Source organism: Strix aluco, chromosome 5, assembly GCF_031877795.1.
Source record: "Strix aluco isolate bStrAlu1 chromosome 5, bStrAlu1.hap1, whole genome shotgun sequence".
Classification (NCBI taxonomy): domain Eukaryota; kingdom Metazoa; phylum Chordata; class Aves; order Strigiformes; family Strigidae; genus Strix; species Strix aluco.
In genome coordinates this window covers 75,380,473-75,398,357 of record NC_133935.1, presented here as the reverse complement: position 1 = coordinate 75,398,357, position 17,885 = coordinate 75,380,473, and the positions used below count along the sequence as shown (strand labels likewise).

The 17,885-nt window shown below is 39.9% G+C and overlaps 2 protein-coding genes across 2 annotated transcripts in view; one reads left to right on the top strand and one right to left on the bottom strand.

The window, feature by feature from the left end:
- FAM185A (family with sequence similarity 185 member A) overlaps positions 1 to 4,716 on the top strand; it is a 46,867-nt gene extending 42,151 nt beyond the window's left edge. The window contains exon 8 of the mRNA XM_074827872.1: positions 2,992 to 4,716. Coding sequence (XP_074683973.1) covers positions 2,992 to 3,107 — 116 coding nt within the window. The 3' untranslated portion in view covers positions 3,108 to 4,716. The remainder of the gene's footprint in view (positions 1 to 2,991) is intronic.
- A 1,088-nt stretch (positions 4,717 to 5,804) lies between these two features.
- FBXL13 (F-box and leucine rich repeat protein 13) overlaps positions 5,805 to 17,885 on the bottom strand; it is a 98,761-nt gene continuing 86,680 nt past the window's right edge. Inside the window, exons 19-20 of the mRNA XM_074827867.1 lie at positions 14,225 to 14,388; positions 5,805 to 6,077 (exon numbers count right to left, since the gene is read on the bottom strand). Coding sequence (XP_074683968.1) covers positions 5,942 to 6,077; positions 14,225 to 14,388 — 300 coding nt within the window. The 3' untranslated portion in view covers positions 5,805 to 5,941. The remainder of the gene's footprint in view (positions 6,078 to 14,224; positions 14,389 to 17,885) is intronic.

Here is a 17,885-nt window from a genome sequence, read left to right as displayed (position 1 = left end):
TCAGACACAACTGAGCTTTAAAACAGCTTTTGTTAATTTGTTTCTGTGTTTCTTCAAAACTCTTTAACTTTTTAGCAAAAGTGTAGCAGGGCATAAGCAGTGCATGAAATTGTTCATTGACAGGGCTGATCCTGTGCTTCAATGTTTGTTCCTTGTGCAGAAGTACAAGCCATAGTGACAAAAACATGAGAGGGGGGAACTGGGACCAAGCACTCCAATATGCACTTTCTGGAAGTATATATCTGCCCTACATTTATCGTGTCCTCTCTCCTTAGGGAAAAAGCTGTATTTTTAGTGCTCTACAACAGGGATCAGCTGAAGTTTTCCTTTACACTTCTTTGTTGGTTTATTTTTTTGACACCTGGAGGCTATTTCCCGTTTAAAATTCAGACTGATCTAATGTCTTAAGTGCTACCTCTACTTAAAAGATAGATTCTATTTTAATTTCTGTTCTGTAGTCTTATACAATACTATTGGAATCAATGATTCAGGAAAGCTTTCTGAGGAACAGAAGGTTCAGATTTTAACATTTCATGTACATGTTTGTCCAATTTGGTGGTGATCATCATAGATATAAGTCCATGATTAGATGGGGAGCAGAACTATGGATTCTGTCTTAGAGTAGGAATGATATTGAGACTGAGTGTGACTGAGACTGCCACTGCCTGGAGCAGTCAGGAGTGCAGAAATTGTACTAGGACATCCACATGGAGACCCTTGAAAGTATGTTGTAGTCTGGTAACAAAAGACACTGATATACCTCTTTGTTCAGTGGGAGAACTCTGTCAGTGTTGGACACCTCTGGAAATCCTGTACTTCTAGACAGTACCTCAGCCGGCTAGTGAATTAATGTGGGTTTGGCCCATAACCTTAAATTAATCCCACTTAGAAGTACCAAAGTGCTGAAACGCTATTGAAAAGTTCTGGTGCATAGGCTTGAGTTGTGGAAACCGATGCAGTGATGTCAGCTGGAGTTTCGCCACTGTTTTTTACGTGGCCAAAATTTAACTTCAGCTGTGTTACAGGTCAGAGCAGAGCATGTTTGCAAACTTGCTTCAGAATCTGCTTCCCTGCCATCCCTTATGCTATTCCAGGCTCAAATTAGTTCTAAACTTAGAATTCCCTCAGTCACACAAACACTAAAGTATTAATAAAAGGTATTTTATAAAGATAAACCAAAGTGAAAGTTGATCTTGTGATAAAGGCACTGATTTGGGACTTAAAAGATCCCAGTTTAATTCCCAATTTGGTCATAAATGTTCTGTATAAATTTGGAAGGTCACTTATTCTCTCTTGGCCTCAGTTTCTTGATTGTAAAATTAGGATAAGTTGAACTTTCTCCTTTGTCTGTTATACAGTAAGCTTTTCAGAGCATGACCATGCATACTAAGTTTATGTGAAACATGTAAGACGACAGACATCTCGGGGTTGGGGTATTTTTAAACCAGTATCGTAAGAAAGCAGTAATAGTAGCAATGTCTGGTTGTCTGGAAAATCAGGTCTTACCCATGTCTCTTCTGTGTTTACAATAAAGAAGAAAACTTTTCAAATTACATAGACAGATTAATGTTTAACGTAGATATATGTACTGAGTTTGTGGCAAGGGTTTTGGTAGCAGGCGGGGGCGGCTACAGGGGTGGCTTTCATGAGGGGCTGCTGGAAGGTTCCTCTATGCCTGACAGAGCCAATACCAGCTGGCTCCAAGTCAGACCCACCACTGGCTAATGCTGAGCCCATCAATGATAGTGGTAGCATCTTTGTGATAACATATTTAAGAAAGAGGGGGGAAAAACCTATGCAATTGCAGCCAGAGAGAGTGAGAATATGTGAGAGAAACAACTCTGCAGACACCCAGGTCAGTGAAGCAGGAGGGGGAGGAGGTGGTCCAGGTGCTAGAGCAGAGATTCCCCTGCAGCCCGTGGTGCAGCCCATGGTGAGGCAGCTGTGCCCTGCACCCATGGAGGGTAACGGTGGAGCAGATCTCCACCTGCAGCCCGGGGAGGACCCCATGTTGCAGCAGGTGGGTGCCCGAAGGAGGCTGTGACCCCGTGGGAAGCCCATGTTGGAGCAGGCTCCTGGCAGGACCCGTGGCCCCAGGGAGAGAGGAGCCCATGCTGGAGCAGGTTTTCTGGCAGGACTTGTGACCCTGTGGGGGACCCACGCTGGAGCAGTCTGCTCCTGAAGGGCTGCACCCCATGGAAAGGACCCACGCTGGAGCAGTTCGTGAAGAGCTGCAGCCTGTGGGAAGGATTCATGTTGGAGAAGTTCATGGAGGGCTGTCTGCTGCGGGAGGGACCCCATGCTGGAGCAGGGGAAGAGTGTGAGGAGTCCTCCCCCTGAGGAGGAAGGAGCGGCAGAAACAATGTGTGATGAACTGGTGCAACCCCCATTTCCCATCCCTCTGCACTGCTGAGGGGGAGGAGGTAGAGAAATCAGGAGTGAAGTTGAGCCTGGGAAGAAGGGGAGGAGTGGGGGGAAGGTGCTTTCAAGGTTTTGGTTTATTTCTCATTAATCCTACTCTTGATTTCACTGGTAACAAATTAAATTAATCTTTTTCCTCCAAGTTGAGTCTATTGTGCCCATGATGGTAATTGGTGAGTGATCTCTCCCTGTTGTTACCTCGACCCATGAGCTTTTTGTTGTATTTTCTCTCCCTTGTTCAGCTGAGGGAGGGGAGTGATAGAGCGGCTTTGGTGGGCACCTGGTGTCCAGCCAGGGTCAACCCACCACAGCATACTTCCTAGCCCATAATAGAAAATAAAGTACTATATAATAAAAACCCACAACTTTCATTTCCAGTAATATGTTATTACATTAGATTAATGCAAATAAACTGTATCGAAAATGAAATGTCAGAAGCCCTTGTTAAAAATATATAAATTCTGCCAAATAAAAGTCTTACAAGTATTTCAAGGGAGCTTGAAAAAAATGGCAATATGGAGATATGTTTACTGTGTGTCAAACTAAACTAAACAGAACTCTCTTTTCCAGGTCACATGAATCAAAGGAATGAAACAGACAAATGGATTAAGGCTGACACACAAAATGGCAGAGTGTGTCTTAAAAGTCAAAGCTGGATCCAGTCTGTCAAGCTGAAGAGTTCTTAAAGATGAAATAAGCCAAAGAGATTAAATCAAGAAATTGTAAAGGAACACTTCTGTAAAATTATGGAACTTTGTATATTCTTAATATAAGAGAGAAACAATATTAAAAATTAGGGTGTTTTAACCCAAGATTTGCCTGTGACAGTGGCTGGTGCTTAACAGATCTGGTTTACTTTTAGTGCCTTTTAGGAATGACAAGATCTTACATATTCAGAATTTGTATAACTTGACCCACTTAACATATCAGTTTAAAAACTGGTAACTTTCAAGCAGAAGTTTGGAGCTGTCATTTAAAAAGAAAACGCATTTTCAACATCTCATATTTGAAAATATGAAAATTTACTTCCAAGATGACATGGTCTGCAAACTATTTTATATTTTTAAATGTCTCAGTACCGTGGGAATTCTACTAGTTTATGCAAAAGATGGAGAATTTTCTTCAACCAATTTGTATCGTGGAGAGGATAAAACCACTTTCAGAACTGTAGTTCTTATTTGGTCGTCTTTGGTGTTTGATCCGTTAAGCAGTTTCTGCCTTGTCAATGGGTACTGTATGTGTAAAACTAATATGAAATGACAGAACTTGCTCCATGTCATCCTGAACAACTTGTTTGTGGATAGAAATAAGAACTCTAGCTATGTCTACCACTGTTCCGCTGCAACAAAAAGGTTTTAAAATAAATACTCAGAAGTGCAATGGATCTGCCTGATTTCGAGGAGGAACACTCCACCAGCTGCACTTCAGATAAGAGTCTACATGAACATTCCCGTAAAGTAAATCTGCCAAAGAATGGAAGTATTGGCCCAATACATGAGATCTGTAATCTGTTTAGTTGCTACATTTCCAGTGACTTGCCTTCCTGCAACTTTGCATGACGGATTGTCAGCTCTGAGGCAGAAAGGCAGAGGAGGGAGGTGAGGGACATATGCCCGGCCCAAGGGCATACGTGATTTTTATGGAGGATTTTGTGTTACTGTAATATAAACAGTAAAGTAAACAGAGCTTTTAAAAGCCTTTCCATACACATATGGCACCTTATAAAAGAAGTGCTGAAATTTGTGTTTTAAAACTGCAATGTTCTGCCAGCTGAGTGGATGGAGAGTAGCAGAGTTCAGAGCGTCAGCTCAGATTTTAAGTTGTGTATATATGTGTATGTACTTTAGATGGTACATTATGAAATGAACTTCTCCTTTGCCACAGGATTCCTGAAGATGTATAATTGCCCCTGGTTACTGGAATTCAATAGTCAAGGGCAACATTTTTACTATAATTCAGGGTGGTTAAAACCTCCACATTCTGTTTGGCATTGTGTGTACTGTTTGTTTGGATGAGGCGGGCACTGATATGTATGGCAAATTTTATGTATTTTTAATATAAACACTAATATATAAAACATTACTTTTAGTAATAATATTAGTAATATGATATTACTAGTTATTATATTAGACTACTTTTAAAAGATACAAAATAAATGTTTAATGGTTTTAGATTTCCCGAAAAATTTTTGAAACTGATGATTTTTTTTTTGCACTGCTGCAGACAAACTGAAAGAAGCACCTCTAAATTCACACTGCATTGAAAAATAAAAAGTGTAGTAGATATTTCACAAAATGGAGAGTCCATTTAATGGTTCCATTATTCACCTGGAATTCAAAGCCTGTCAGCCTCTGCGATTAAGGTTGTGCCTTTTGAGACTGCTGCATCAGCAATTTAAGGGAGAACACAGTAAGAAAATATGTTATTTCTTCCATGTTCAAAAGAAAGCAAGCTAAGACATTCATATGCTAAAACTAGCTGGAATTAAACATTAGGATTGTTAGTTACTTGCTTAAAGAAGTTTAAATAAGCCATCAGAAAAATTGTGCTACCACTAAAGCTATTCTGATTATAGTCTTTCCAAGCTAATAAATGTTGAGACTAGCTAGAACTTTAACATAAAGGTCAAGAATGAGCTGAAGAAAGACAAATCTTTGGGAGTTTCCCTAAAGGCATTTGAGTAATGTCTTGTTCTGCTGTGATGAGGTGAAACTTTGTATTTTTCTCTAGACAAGGAAAGATTAGTGGGTTATTAGTAATTAGGACTTTAATGGCAAATCCCCTGTGTGCTTATTTTTTTTTGTCCATTTGATGAGAAGACATGTTCTTGTAACTGGAGAAAACTTACCCTTTTAACACTTCTTTTCATTCATGCTCCTTTTTATGTGGTGTGACTCTGTCAGCTGCCAGCCAGCCTGTGGTTCAGATCTACAAATGTAAACATCAGCTCACTTAGAAAGTTGAACTCAGTCTGAGAGACTTTTAGGAGAATTAGGGCTCTGGGTGCACAAATATCTGTTGAGAAGTAGAAAACTGTTCTTAAACAGGCATGTGTAGTTTTGTCTTAAGGAATTGGTAGTCACTACCTGTTCTTGGTTGCTCAAGAACACTGTACTTGATGAGTACCAGCCGTGGCAAGTGTGAAGTTCTGTGGGAAGCCAGAGTGTTTATGTCCTGGAGAGGACCTTCATGGCAAACAAGAACCCCAGACACACAGAGATTTATTTATTGCTTGCTCTGCACGGGACTACAAAAACTTTCATTACTGAAAGATGAAGACAGCTTGAATCAATATCTGAAAGTTAGCAGTGTTGTTTCAGTGCGGCTGTCTTGCTTGAAGGCACACACGCTCCTGCAAGAAGGATTCACAATGCTTCCTTACTGATTCAACAAACAGCCTTTTATTAAAGTATGATTAGTTTTAAGTAAAATATTACAGTGTTCTTTTCATGCTCTAGTGAAAAAACCTTAAACTGTAGATGTTGCGCAATTTCTTCATTTTTCATTCTGAAGAATTTGTTTAGTTGGGCTCTGATGTGTGTTTTTTGGTGAAGGTGAGTATGTTACCATCCTGATCATATCCAAGCCAGGAAGGAGGGTCAGCATCATTATGTTCTTGTTTCTCCAATTTGGCTGTATATTTTGAGACAGCTTGCCTGCAACAAGAGTTTAAAAATAAAAAAAAAATAAAAAAAAATTTTGCAGAGGCTGTTTCTACAAAGAGCACTAAAAGCTGTTTAATGAGCAAAAGTTCCTTGTTTTAACTGAAACCATCAATATTAGAAGAGGTGGTGTGGAAAATAGAAGATAATTGGTGAGGCCATAGAGTCATAGAATAAATGAGGTTGGAAGGGGCCTCTGGAGGTCATTTAATCCTGGTCTTGCTCTAAATGGATCCAACTAGGCCAGGTGGGCCATGGCTTTGCCAGCTGAGTTCTGAATATCTCTAGGGCTGAAGGCTGCACAGCCTCTCTGGAATCCTATTCAAGTGTTTGACCAGCCTCCTGATGAAAATAGTTTCCTTGTGTGTAATCAGAACTTCACATACACCACTTGTCCTATCAGTGCACCTTTGAGAACAGCCTGGCCATGTCTTCTCTTCTGTATCCTCTGATCAGAGTTACAGACAGCAATAAGGTCTCCTCCAGCCCGAGCCTTCTCTTCTTGTGACTGAGTAAAGCAGTTCTCTCAGCTCCTCCTTACACACCACGTGCTCCAGCCCTTTAATGGTCTTGGTGGCCCCTCATCTGCACTTGCCCTAGTGTGTCAGTGTCTGGACTGGGGAGCCTAAAGCACAGATCTTCGGGACCGAGTAGGTGAGGCCATTGGAATAATAGCATTGTGTTTTGAAGACAACACCAAACAAAGAAACCAGTTACATCAAAAGATATCACAGAGTCTCCAGAGTGGTTTTTCATAGCTATGTAGGACAGCTATAGTAACTGTGCAGGTGCCTATCTCTGTTTTTTAATTTGAACAGTCTCTGTGGCACCTCCAAGTATTTTTACCCTTTCGTGGTGCACCTTCTGATTTCTTTTTGGCTAATGTCTCTACTTGTAGTTATCTTCTGTCACCCACCTCTTTCTGAAGTGTATTGTTTCTGAAACAGAATTGGATACACGTCGGGCAGTGTTACAGAGCCTTAGTTACCTGCACCAGCCCTGAGCTTGCCCCAGGGCTGTGTTTTGCAACTTCTGTGATAGCTGATCCACAAGAGAATTGCTTGTGATGTCCAAAAACACCCATGACCCCTCTGATCTCCCTCGGCATTTTGTGGCCACTGCCCCTTTGCAGTGTTAGAACACAAAAATAACAAACTAGAGCAAAATGACACAGAAATAGGAGAAAATCAGGCCTGCTGAGTGAGACACCCTAAAAAGAAGTTGAAGAGCAACTCCCCTCTCCCTCATTTCCAGGCAGTATCAGTCCAGGAACTTTCATTGCCTTCCTGAGCTGAAGAAACTCAACCCGCCACTTTCAGTCTTCTGAACGTCTCTTTTTTTCCATCACTTCTGCAACTTGGCTGCCAGCCCGCTCCCGGCTGCGCAGAGCACCCGCCACCCCTGGCCTCCCCCCATCACTGCCTCTTGCACTCCAGAAAACTCCCCGGGGCTGAGTGTACTCATGTGCTTGTTGGGGAAGAGCCAGCTCTCTACATCTCCCATCCTCTTCAGGAGATTCAACCTGATCTATGTGTCTCAGCCACAGCAAGGTAGCCTTGCTCCCTGCTGGCCGATTTCCTAAGCTCTGTAACAGAATATAATATATGGCATCTAGACAATAATAGAAAAAAATCTAAATTAAAGCGGTCTGTTCTCTGCCAGTAATGCTACTACAGTATCTTTCTTTTTCCCAAAGTGAAAACATTGGAGATGGTTACAAAAGAGGCAGACACACACAGCTGTGATGCTTGCACCACCACAGCAGGGAGGGGGAAGCAGGGAGGGGTGCAAAAGGGACAAAATTAGTGAAGCAAGGAGGGCTCCTTTTCAACGGCTACAGGATATTTTTTTTTAAATTTAACACTGACACACTGTATGAACGACATGAACACAAGGCTGTATCTGTTTTTATATTATGGAGGCCTGTGCCATTGAGGAATGTGTGCACAATTTATATGAGCTATATGTGCTAAGCTATAAAATAAAAATCAACTCATCCAAGTCCAAATTGCTGTTTTTCATGGAAACTGCAATGTATGGTGGCTGTCTGAAGCATGTATAAGGGGATCTGTTACTATTTTTTTGGAAACTTACGCTGTCCCATGCCTGGAGCTACAGTTGATTAGTTTGCCAGAAACAGCCATTCATTAATCATCAACACATGGCAAAATAGATCGTTTATTTAAGATATACTGTACTATGATAGTGTCTGCTTATTTATTTAGATACTGTCTTAAATGAGCACATTGATGAATAAAAGCATTTCAGCAAATAATTGCAATTCTCTTTGGCAAAGCAAATATCTCTTGGTATAAGTCAGACAAAAGTACTGGCCCAAACACATGGCTTGAGCAGCACTGGAATATATAATTGAATCCTTACCCAAAGTTTCATTCCCTTTTACTAAGAGGGAGTAGGTAGGAAATACATCAGTCTGAATCCCGAGCCATTCCAAAATTCAGAAATGTTTGACGGGGTCCATCATACTAAAAAGCAGAGTTTTTGAAAAAGACTTTTTGAGATGAGATTACATCAAGAGGAAAAAGTAATGGAAAATAAAAACTTAAACATGGGAGAACTGTTTATAGTGCAAATGCAGGAGAAATTAAGCCAAAGAGGCAGGCCACTAAGGAGAAGAGCAGAAAGCATCCTGCAAGCATGCTCCAGGCTACAAAAAGTGATAAGACTCCACAAAATCTGAAGTATTCTGAGGTCTATGTCAGCTGCAGTAGTTGTATCATATTCTGGCATCCAGTTCAGGTGCACACAATGGCTGAAACATGGCACTCCAGGAGCCTCCATGTCCCTTCTGAAGAGCAATTTACAGTCAGTGAGAAGACAGTACTACGATATTTTTGTTGCTTTGTCAAGAGAAAACAGTAATTATTCTTAGTCCTTTACCAAATCATGTGTCGGCTGTCTTCATTTCTGATTACATGTGTGTTGGCCTCCCAAATCCTTCCTGCCTTGAGACCTGAATATTTAGATAATACCTAAGAAATTCTGCTTTTCCAAGAAAAGAGAGTTCTTGCAATCTCCTTTCTAACCAACAGCAACCATCAGCAAACAACAACCCAAAAAACCCCCAAAATCAGAATGTTCTCCAAATGTCAAATGTATTGCAGCTATTAAGACCCAATGTAATTTCTATTTAAAAGGCAAAAATTGTAACAGTATTTGTTGAGTCACTTGTTAACAGCATAGTCCTGACTTTAAAGGAAATGTAACTGGTTTCATATTAGTGCAGACAAGAAAGAAGGAAGCATTTAATTTTGCTCTCAAAGAATAGCTTTTGGTGGAACCAAACTGTTACAGACGAGATGCAGTTTGGTGAGAACACCAGGCTGGCTGGCAAGGGCTTCTCAAGGCAATGGCAGATTTCCTTTCTCATTTTGCACCCAGAAATGTTAATAGAGCACCACATCTTTCTCAGCACTGCAGCTGACTTTAAATGGTATTTCTGTTTTGAAGTTTAAGGAGAGTGTTTTACAGGGAAGAGAAGTGGTTCTCTAAAGATGGCAGTGTGTTACTTCTTGTAGGCTTAGTCCCAAGTGAATCACAACCAATACAACCTTTTCCTACAGAAGCCATATTTTGAAAAGCAGTTAGTTAGCTTCTTTTCCTCTAATAGAAGAAATCAATCATAGCAGTGACATATACTCTCACAGGTGGATTATCCACGATTCTTTACGGCATTTAGAAACAGGATTAATTGAAAGGTCATTAGCCCCTAGATAAGAAATATGCAGCAGGATATCAGGTCATAGACCTTTTTTTCTTCTAACATTTAATAAACCAGGAACCAGACTAGTATGCTGGCAAATATAATCTTGAATGCTACCTGATACTGGAAAGAATGGACAATTTATATGCTGGTAACTGTTTCCTATGAAGCTGCATTGGACTGAAACTTGAAGAACTTTGTGCCTCCATATGTTTTCTACTTTAATCTAACAAAAAAGCAAAACTAAAATTTTGAAAAAGAATGTGACACAATACAAGAGATACACCTCAATATTTGCAAGTTAGTGTTTAATCATAAATAATGGGGAATTCCTTTGGCAAAATGAAGTATACATGACACATAGATTTTGTAGGGCAACTTTAAACTAAAACCATATTTCTTCTATTGCTTATTTAGAACCTAAGCCACTAGCATGTTTAGTTCTTGAGCTGTGATGTGATTTTTACATAGATGTCCTCTTCCATCCCCTTAAACAGGGAATGAAATGTCTCTGAAATGTGGTTTCACATCTGCAGAATGTACACCTGAAACCAGCCTTTTCCTCCACATTCTTTGAAAATCCAAGAACCTGAATAAAGTTTTAGGAGTTAGTCTGAAAACAGAGAATGAGGCCCTGTTGTTCATTTTTCGGTTGCTTATTATTCTTTACTAAAAGCATACAGATTGTGCATTAAATACGTAGTTTTATAAAAGCATATTGTGACATATTAGTAACAGTACTGTCACTGCTTTTGATGTCATTGAAAAGCTACTGCAGGACAACTGACTGTAGGATCACTGCCGTATTTTACTGTGCTTTTGATGTAGTTATTGGCAGAAGATAATTTTTTTATCATCTTTGCAATATTGGCCTTTAACTACAATAAGAAAAGATTTTTCTGATGTGTGACACATACAGGATGTGGAATATATCTGAATCTAGCTATGAACACCCTTTTATTTTCTGAGTCTCTTTAATGACAATTTTAGAGTCTAATTGACAAGCACTCTGATCTTGATGTGGTCAGTCTATTCTGCAGCCTGCCTAGGTCTAGGGAGGCTCTTCAGACCTGTTGGAAGGAACAAGCAAAAAATCTTCAGTGCTGAATTATTCTACACAATCAATCCACCTGATAGTTTTTGTCCCAGGCTCAAATGGCATGGGGTAGGAGTTTCCTATCATTGAGCACATGGTGCAAAGGGTTAGAGACTGAGGCTGGCAAAGAAAAGAACCATCCACCATCACATACCAGAAAATCAGGCTCAAGAAAGTAAAATCAGCAAAGTTTGTCTGGTTCTAAAAATCACAAAAAGGGGAAAGATAACACTGGGTGGAGATGTGTTTCTTTTTTGTTTTGCAAAGATCTATAACTCTCCAGGGCCTTCTTTACAGTAACAATAACTGGTTGGGAAATTCCTTGGCTGAGTCAGAAGAGTTTAAGACGTCTGGAGAACCCATAGCATATGGGACTCTGAAGCAGAGGCATAATCCTGGGTCATCCTGCAAAGGCCACAGTAATGCAAATGGTTTTCTGAGAAGTCACGTCAGCTCTTTGATCATGGCTCTCCCAACATAAATTGGAACTCACACAAATGTCTGTTCTTACTACATCTCACTTCTACAGGAAGACGTATAAGCATCCAGAGTCTGAAAGGGATGACACACTGTTTAGTGCTCTAAATGGAGATATGAAGTCACAGAAAAAGCAAGTCAACAACTAATCTGGAGGTAAAAGAAAATCCTTTGAGGCTTAATATGAGAAAAATTGTAAATCAGAAAGTTATGAAGGGACTAAATTTATTTGAAATATCTTTTTTCAGAATGAACAGAGTAGTTCAATTACAATAATTTTCTCAATTACTATTCTTGCATACCAATCCTTAAAAACACTTTCTGTATCTAACAAGTATTTAATTAGAAGTTTTAAGAAGGAAGTTCTGAGATGACATTAAGAAAACTAAGTCAGAGAGAAGTAAAGAAAATAAAAGTAATGACAGCAGAATTGTTTGTGGTGAGACAGAGGGAAATAAACCAAGGAGGGTTTGGAAAGCATGAAGCACACTGGAAATATCTTTTAAGTTATTAAGCATCTGCATTAGTCTTGTGGTCTCTAAAGTGACTATTAAACCCTGGAATGGTTTAGCAGGGAGTGCGCTATCTACAGTGGTCCTGTTAGAGTGGGGTTAGAGCTCTCCTAGTATGGATACTCTCTACATAAAATAGTATTATATGTTTCTTACTCTCATAAAGTCTGATTAAGTTATATACTCAGATATATCAACCATGCTTAAACTTTAGTTCTTTTCCAGTTTCAGTCCCTTTGGCATATCTGGCCACTGTGCAGTTCTAGGTGTACAATGTCTGGTCTGTGATGCTCTTAACAGCCATGGAGGGGTGACAGATATTGAAGCTGTCATTGAGACTCACAGATGAAAACTCAGCTCTAAACTCAGCTCTCCCAGTTTTCAAGAAGGGTAAGAAGGAAGACCCTGGTAATTACAGGCCTGTCTGCCTCACTTCAGTGTCTGGTAAAATTATGGAGAAGGTTATTCTGGGATTTACTGAAAAACACTTGAGAGACAACACAGTCATTGGTCATAGCCAGCACAGGTTCACGAAGGGAAGTCCTGCTGAGCCAACTTAATTCCCTTTTATGACAAGGTCACCCATCTAGTTGACCAAGGGAAGCCAGTAGGTGTGGCAGTTTTGGATTTTAGCAAAGCTTTTCATGCTGTCTCTCACAGTATCCTTCTGGATAAACTGTCCAGCACACAGCTAGACAAGTCCATAATATGTTGGGTGAGCAACTGGCTAACAGATTGGGCTCAAAGAGTTATAGTAAGTGGGGTTACATCAGGCTGGTGGCCAGTCACCAGTGGGATTCCCTAGGACTCAAGTTTAGGGCCAGTGCTTTTCAATGTTTTTATAAATGAGCACATTAATTAAGTTTGATGATGATACTAAACTAGGAGGAGCTGTGGACTCCCTCGAGGGTAAAGAGGCCTTACAGAGATATCTGGATAGACTAGAGAGCTGGGCAATCATCAACTGTATGAAATTTAACAAGAGTAACTGCCAGATTCTCCACCTGGGATGGGGTAAGCCTGGTTATACATATAAACTGGGGGACAAGAGGCTGGAAAGCAGCCCCACGGAAAGAGATGTCAGGGTTTGCGTTGATGGCAAGTTGAATATGAGTTAACAGTGTGCCCTGGCAGCCAAAATAGCCAAACACGTCCCACTCTACACTGCACTGGTGTGACCCCACCTTGAGTACTGTGTGCAGTTTTAGGTGCCTCAAGATAAGAAGACATCAAACTTTTAGAGTATGTTCAGAGGAGGGTGACCAGGATGGTGAAGGGCCTCAAGGGCAAGACTTATGAGGAGCAGCTGAGGTGACCTGTCTTGTTCAGCTTGGAGAAGAGAAGGCTGAGGGGTGACCTCATCGCAGTCTCAACTTCATCAAGGGGGCAGGGGGGGGGAAGGTGCTGATCTCCTCTCTCTGGTGACCAGTGATAGACCACAAGGAAATGGAATAAAGCTGCATCAGGGGAACTTCAGATTGGACATTAGAAAAAGGTTCTTCACTGAGAGGGTGGTCGGTCACTGGAACAGGCTCCCAGGGAAGTGGTCACAGCACCAAGTTTGTCAGAGTTCAAGGAGTATCTGGACAAAGCTCTTAGTCATGTGTTTAGGTAGTCCCGCAAGGAGCTGGGAGTTGGACTTGATGATCTTTACGGGTCCCTTCCAACTTGAGATATTTTGTGATTTTGTGTTTCTAAACCTAACTGGCTTTTAAATTTCATGGGGAATCAGGAGACTTGGTCCGTTTACACCAGCGGGGAAGTTAGATTACATTGTGGTAGATGACCTGTTTTTTCCAATTGTAGATACATAACAAATATGTTTCACTTGTACTTCATGAAATATGCATATGATACCTTGATTCATTTGTTGTAACCATGCCGCATTTTGAGCACAGGCCGACATCTACTTCTGCCATATAGTGACATTCAGTCATTGGAAAACAGGCTCCAACAAACCCTCAGAGTGAGCTCAAGTACGTAGTGCGATGGCTGAGAGCATCTGGCCCATTCTGGTTTTCACCCTCATGTTCCCAAGTGCCCTTGAGGTGACACCCTGTGTCTGCAGAAACGTCCCTAAGAGGACGTTGTCTGCCATAAAGATAGATGGGGGTTCCTATTCCTCTTCACTCCTGGATGACACTAGAATACATAGATACCCACACCAGGCCACAGGAATCCTAAGACAGCAGTGTGGACACCCCCTACATAAAGGAGCAAGATGACTCAAGCCAGATACCTGGCATGACGCCACGCTGCCAATGAAGAAAAAACCCTCATGTTTTGGGGTTTACAACCAGCTCTGAAATAGCATTAGGAAATATTCTCTTACTTGGTAATATTTCTACAGTACAGCATCTTGAGAATCTGGAGTTGCTTACAACCTTTCCAAAGATATTTCAGTGCTTTGTCAGTAAGATGAATGCAACCCGAGACATCCAAGAAGTGGAGATAATGGCAGGCTGCAGCCAAGTACTGGATACAGGTATCAGTCATCTGTAAATGAAGCAACAAAACACACAGAAGTTAGATGATGATTGAATAGTTAAAAGAAAAAAACACAGACCACAATTTTAGTGTCTGATTTGTAGGAAAACTATGTTTTAAAATACTTCATGGAAGTAAAGTTTCTGACACAGCAGAATTCTGAATCTATGCAAGAGGCTCTATGGGAACTGTCACTTAAATATCAGAAGCATATTAGGTATTAGTTAACTGTAATTCCAATACAGTGAAAAATATTGTGGAATTTTTTTTCACCTAATCAGAATGGTTTAACTTTCCCAACCTCATAATTTTGCATGCAGCACATATAAGCCTTTAGCCTTACTTGCTATTGCATTGTTCTTGCTAAACTATTAGGCTGCACTTATAGTTTAGTTATATCAGTTTTGTATCTCAGTTCTCTGTTACGAGTGAGTGTCTCACACCAAGAGCTTTTTAATGTATAGTTGTTTTTCATTAGCTCTGAAGCAGAGCTGCTTAGTTTCACTTCACGATTCCATTTTTCTAAACTGATACTGACATTCATTGCCATTAATGCTAGAAGTAGCATTTGAGAAAAACATGAGACGTAGAGTCTTCATGGTATATAAGCAGTCATGCAAGCTACTTAATTGCTTCACCGACCTCACCGGGAACAGTCAAGAATACACTATGCACATACTTTAATTACCTTGGTCAGTCAGGACCAAAAATCAAGAGGGGAAATACTAAAGACCTTTTAAAGATACTTGATTAAAATCAGTGGAGTGATGGTGGAAAGAGAGATGAGGGTTTCACTTGCATTAAACAGACAATCTCATGAAAATCTAAAAGGGTCAAGGAGGCAAGTTGAAGCTGAGACCTTGGGCTGAGGAACAGAAAATTAGCACACTATCTCATTATACAGTCCTCCTGGAATACAGAGCTAATTCTGTGCTTTGCTTATTCCAGATTTAGCTGTATGTTCAATATTAAGATCTGCAACAGATTAATAAATAGATTAAAAGGTTAATAACTAGATTAACATGCCTACTGAAATAAAAAGTTGCTGACTCTGAAGTCAGTAATCAATATTGGATGCATTTAGGAGAAATGTACATTCATCATACACTCATCCTCTCTTCAGAGTAATGAATTACATAATTCATTGTCCATCAAACTGTCTCTCCAGAACTTTTCTATTTAAATAGCTGATCTATTTAACCAGAGATTTATTTTCAATTCTTGCTGTATTTTTTCATGTGTAGGATATGTTTCCCACAGCAACTTCATTTTTTTCCTATGAAATAAGAATTACTCTTGACTCAGGCTCATTCCTTGAGTAAGACCCAGAACTGCACTGCTGAATATTTTATAGTATCAGCATTAGCAAATGACTTACACCTATCCTAGGTATACAGAAGCATGACAGGGACACTCACTGCACTTTCACTGAAGCCAGTGGAGTTTGTTCAAAGACAATTAATTTGCCTCAGTAGATATGATTAAAGTGATAAGCTCTTCTAATTTTAGAGTAACCTGCATAGCACATGCCAAAAAATTCTTAATGGACATGTATTTCTCTACTGATTTTTTTTTCCATGTTCTCTTGCTATGCTTTCTTTTTTAAATTCTTTTTTTTTAATATAATTTAGCTGATGTTGCAGGACATGACTGTCAGACATATTAACATATATCCTTTGGAACAGGTTCATTCTTACTCTAATCTCCTGACCATTTTTAAACAGTCTCTGAGTGGAAAATATTTCCTTACTTAGCAGCTGGATCCCCTCAATTTACACTAGAGACTGCCAAAGGATTTGAAAGACCCATTAGTTTTAACATCCACAGGTGTACCCATCTCATTTTACGGAGTTGCAAGCTGGATTCAAGTCAAAAAAAGACTTGTAAACTTATGTGTAGATTTATTTGGAAGAGTCTTGATGTTCTTTTCTGAAAATAGTAGGGTATTAGCAGTTAACAGATTGGCTTTATAACCATTTAAAGAAAAGAAACCATCTAGGAACAAAGTGTTGGAAGGGGATTACTAGGTCACCGAGTCTCCTTCTTGTTCCCATTTGCAGGAACTACAAAATATGACCCAGTTTATTCCCTTACCAAGAGCCATCGTAACTTTCCTTAATACTTTGCCCCATCTCCTTTCCCAAGATGCTGTTTTACAATTCACTGCTCTGATAATCAGAAACTCTCCCAATTTCCAGACTAAATATATTTACTGCTATTGTAGAGGTTTGGTTTGGTTTAGTTTGGTTTGGTTTGGTTTCCTGTGTTAGGATATAAGGTGTAGTGGAAAGCATGGCAGAGAAGACTGATTGTAACACCACCTAACTTCAACTACTTTGGGAGGATCTCCATGCTCAACTTCTGTTGTCACTGTTATTATGGGAAAATAGCTTAACATCTATCTAAAAGCAAAGGATACAGGAGATTGAGACTCATGTATATAATACTTAATGGTGTACAGTAGGTATCTGTAAGATTTTTAACCAAGGGCTATTGTAAGACACCTAGCAACTTCCTTGGCCTGCCAGATCTGAAACATAGGGGTTTGGCCTAGAGGCTGAGAAACTTATGAACTTTTGGAAGGCAAGCAAATTGACCAAAATATCTATAATTCAGAGCTGGCTAGCTAGTCAGCTAAGTCATCTCAAACTAGTTGGCCAGGAGGCTGTGTTCCACCACTGCAGTGAATAAGAGGACATGAGGACTGTGTGGAGGACTGAAAGGACAGTCAAAGGTTATGGAGAAGGGTGCTGGAGTGGAGGAATGCAGGGACAAGTGATGGCTGCAGACATATTGTGGAAGGAAACAGGACATGGGCACTTCAGTAGGAAAAAAGGGGGACTCTGGCCTAATGAGATGGTGAAATTTTAAAGGATACTTCAAGGTGAACTTTTCCAAATGTAGTAATAAACTTGGTCTATTCCCACTTGATAGTGATGGAAGGAACATTACAACAACTTCTCCCATGAAATTTTAAAAAAATGAAATCATCATTTTAAAAATTGTTTTTGAATGCTTATTGCCAAAATGCAGCAAGTATTTGGTTTTGCTGTTAAAGAAAATAATTAAAAGCACAGAAATAATTAAACACACAGAAGCCAAAGGTATTAAGTCAGAAAGTATAGGAAAGAAGATTTAGGCCTTCATAACAGTGATAATTTCAAAAAGGAACACACATTTGGATACAGGAAAAAGATAATTGAGATGCAAGACTTGAATCAAAAAGAAATGATACAGAAAATATAGGAAGCAAACATGCTGTAGTATAAGCTCATGGTAAAGAGGAACTAAATTTCGCTATAGGTGAATCTTAATCTAAATAAATGAGTGGCTGGAAATAATTGCATTTTTTTCAGACATCCTGAATGAAAATTAGTTGAGCACCTTTCCTGAAGAGATGTTAGTTAACTGAATAAGGCTGCAACTGCACATGGTTTTATTGGTAATAGATACCTACTAAACACAATACACTACATCAGACTCACCAAAGCACACTGGTGACAGTG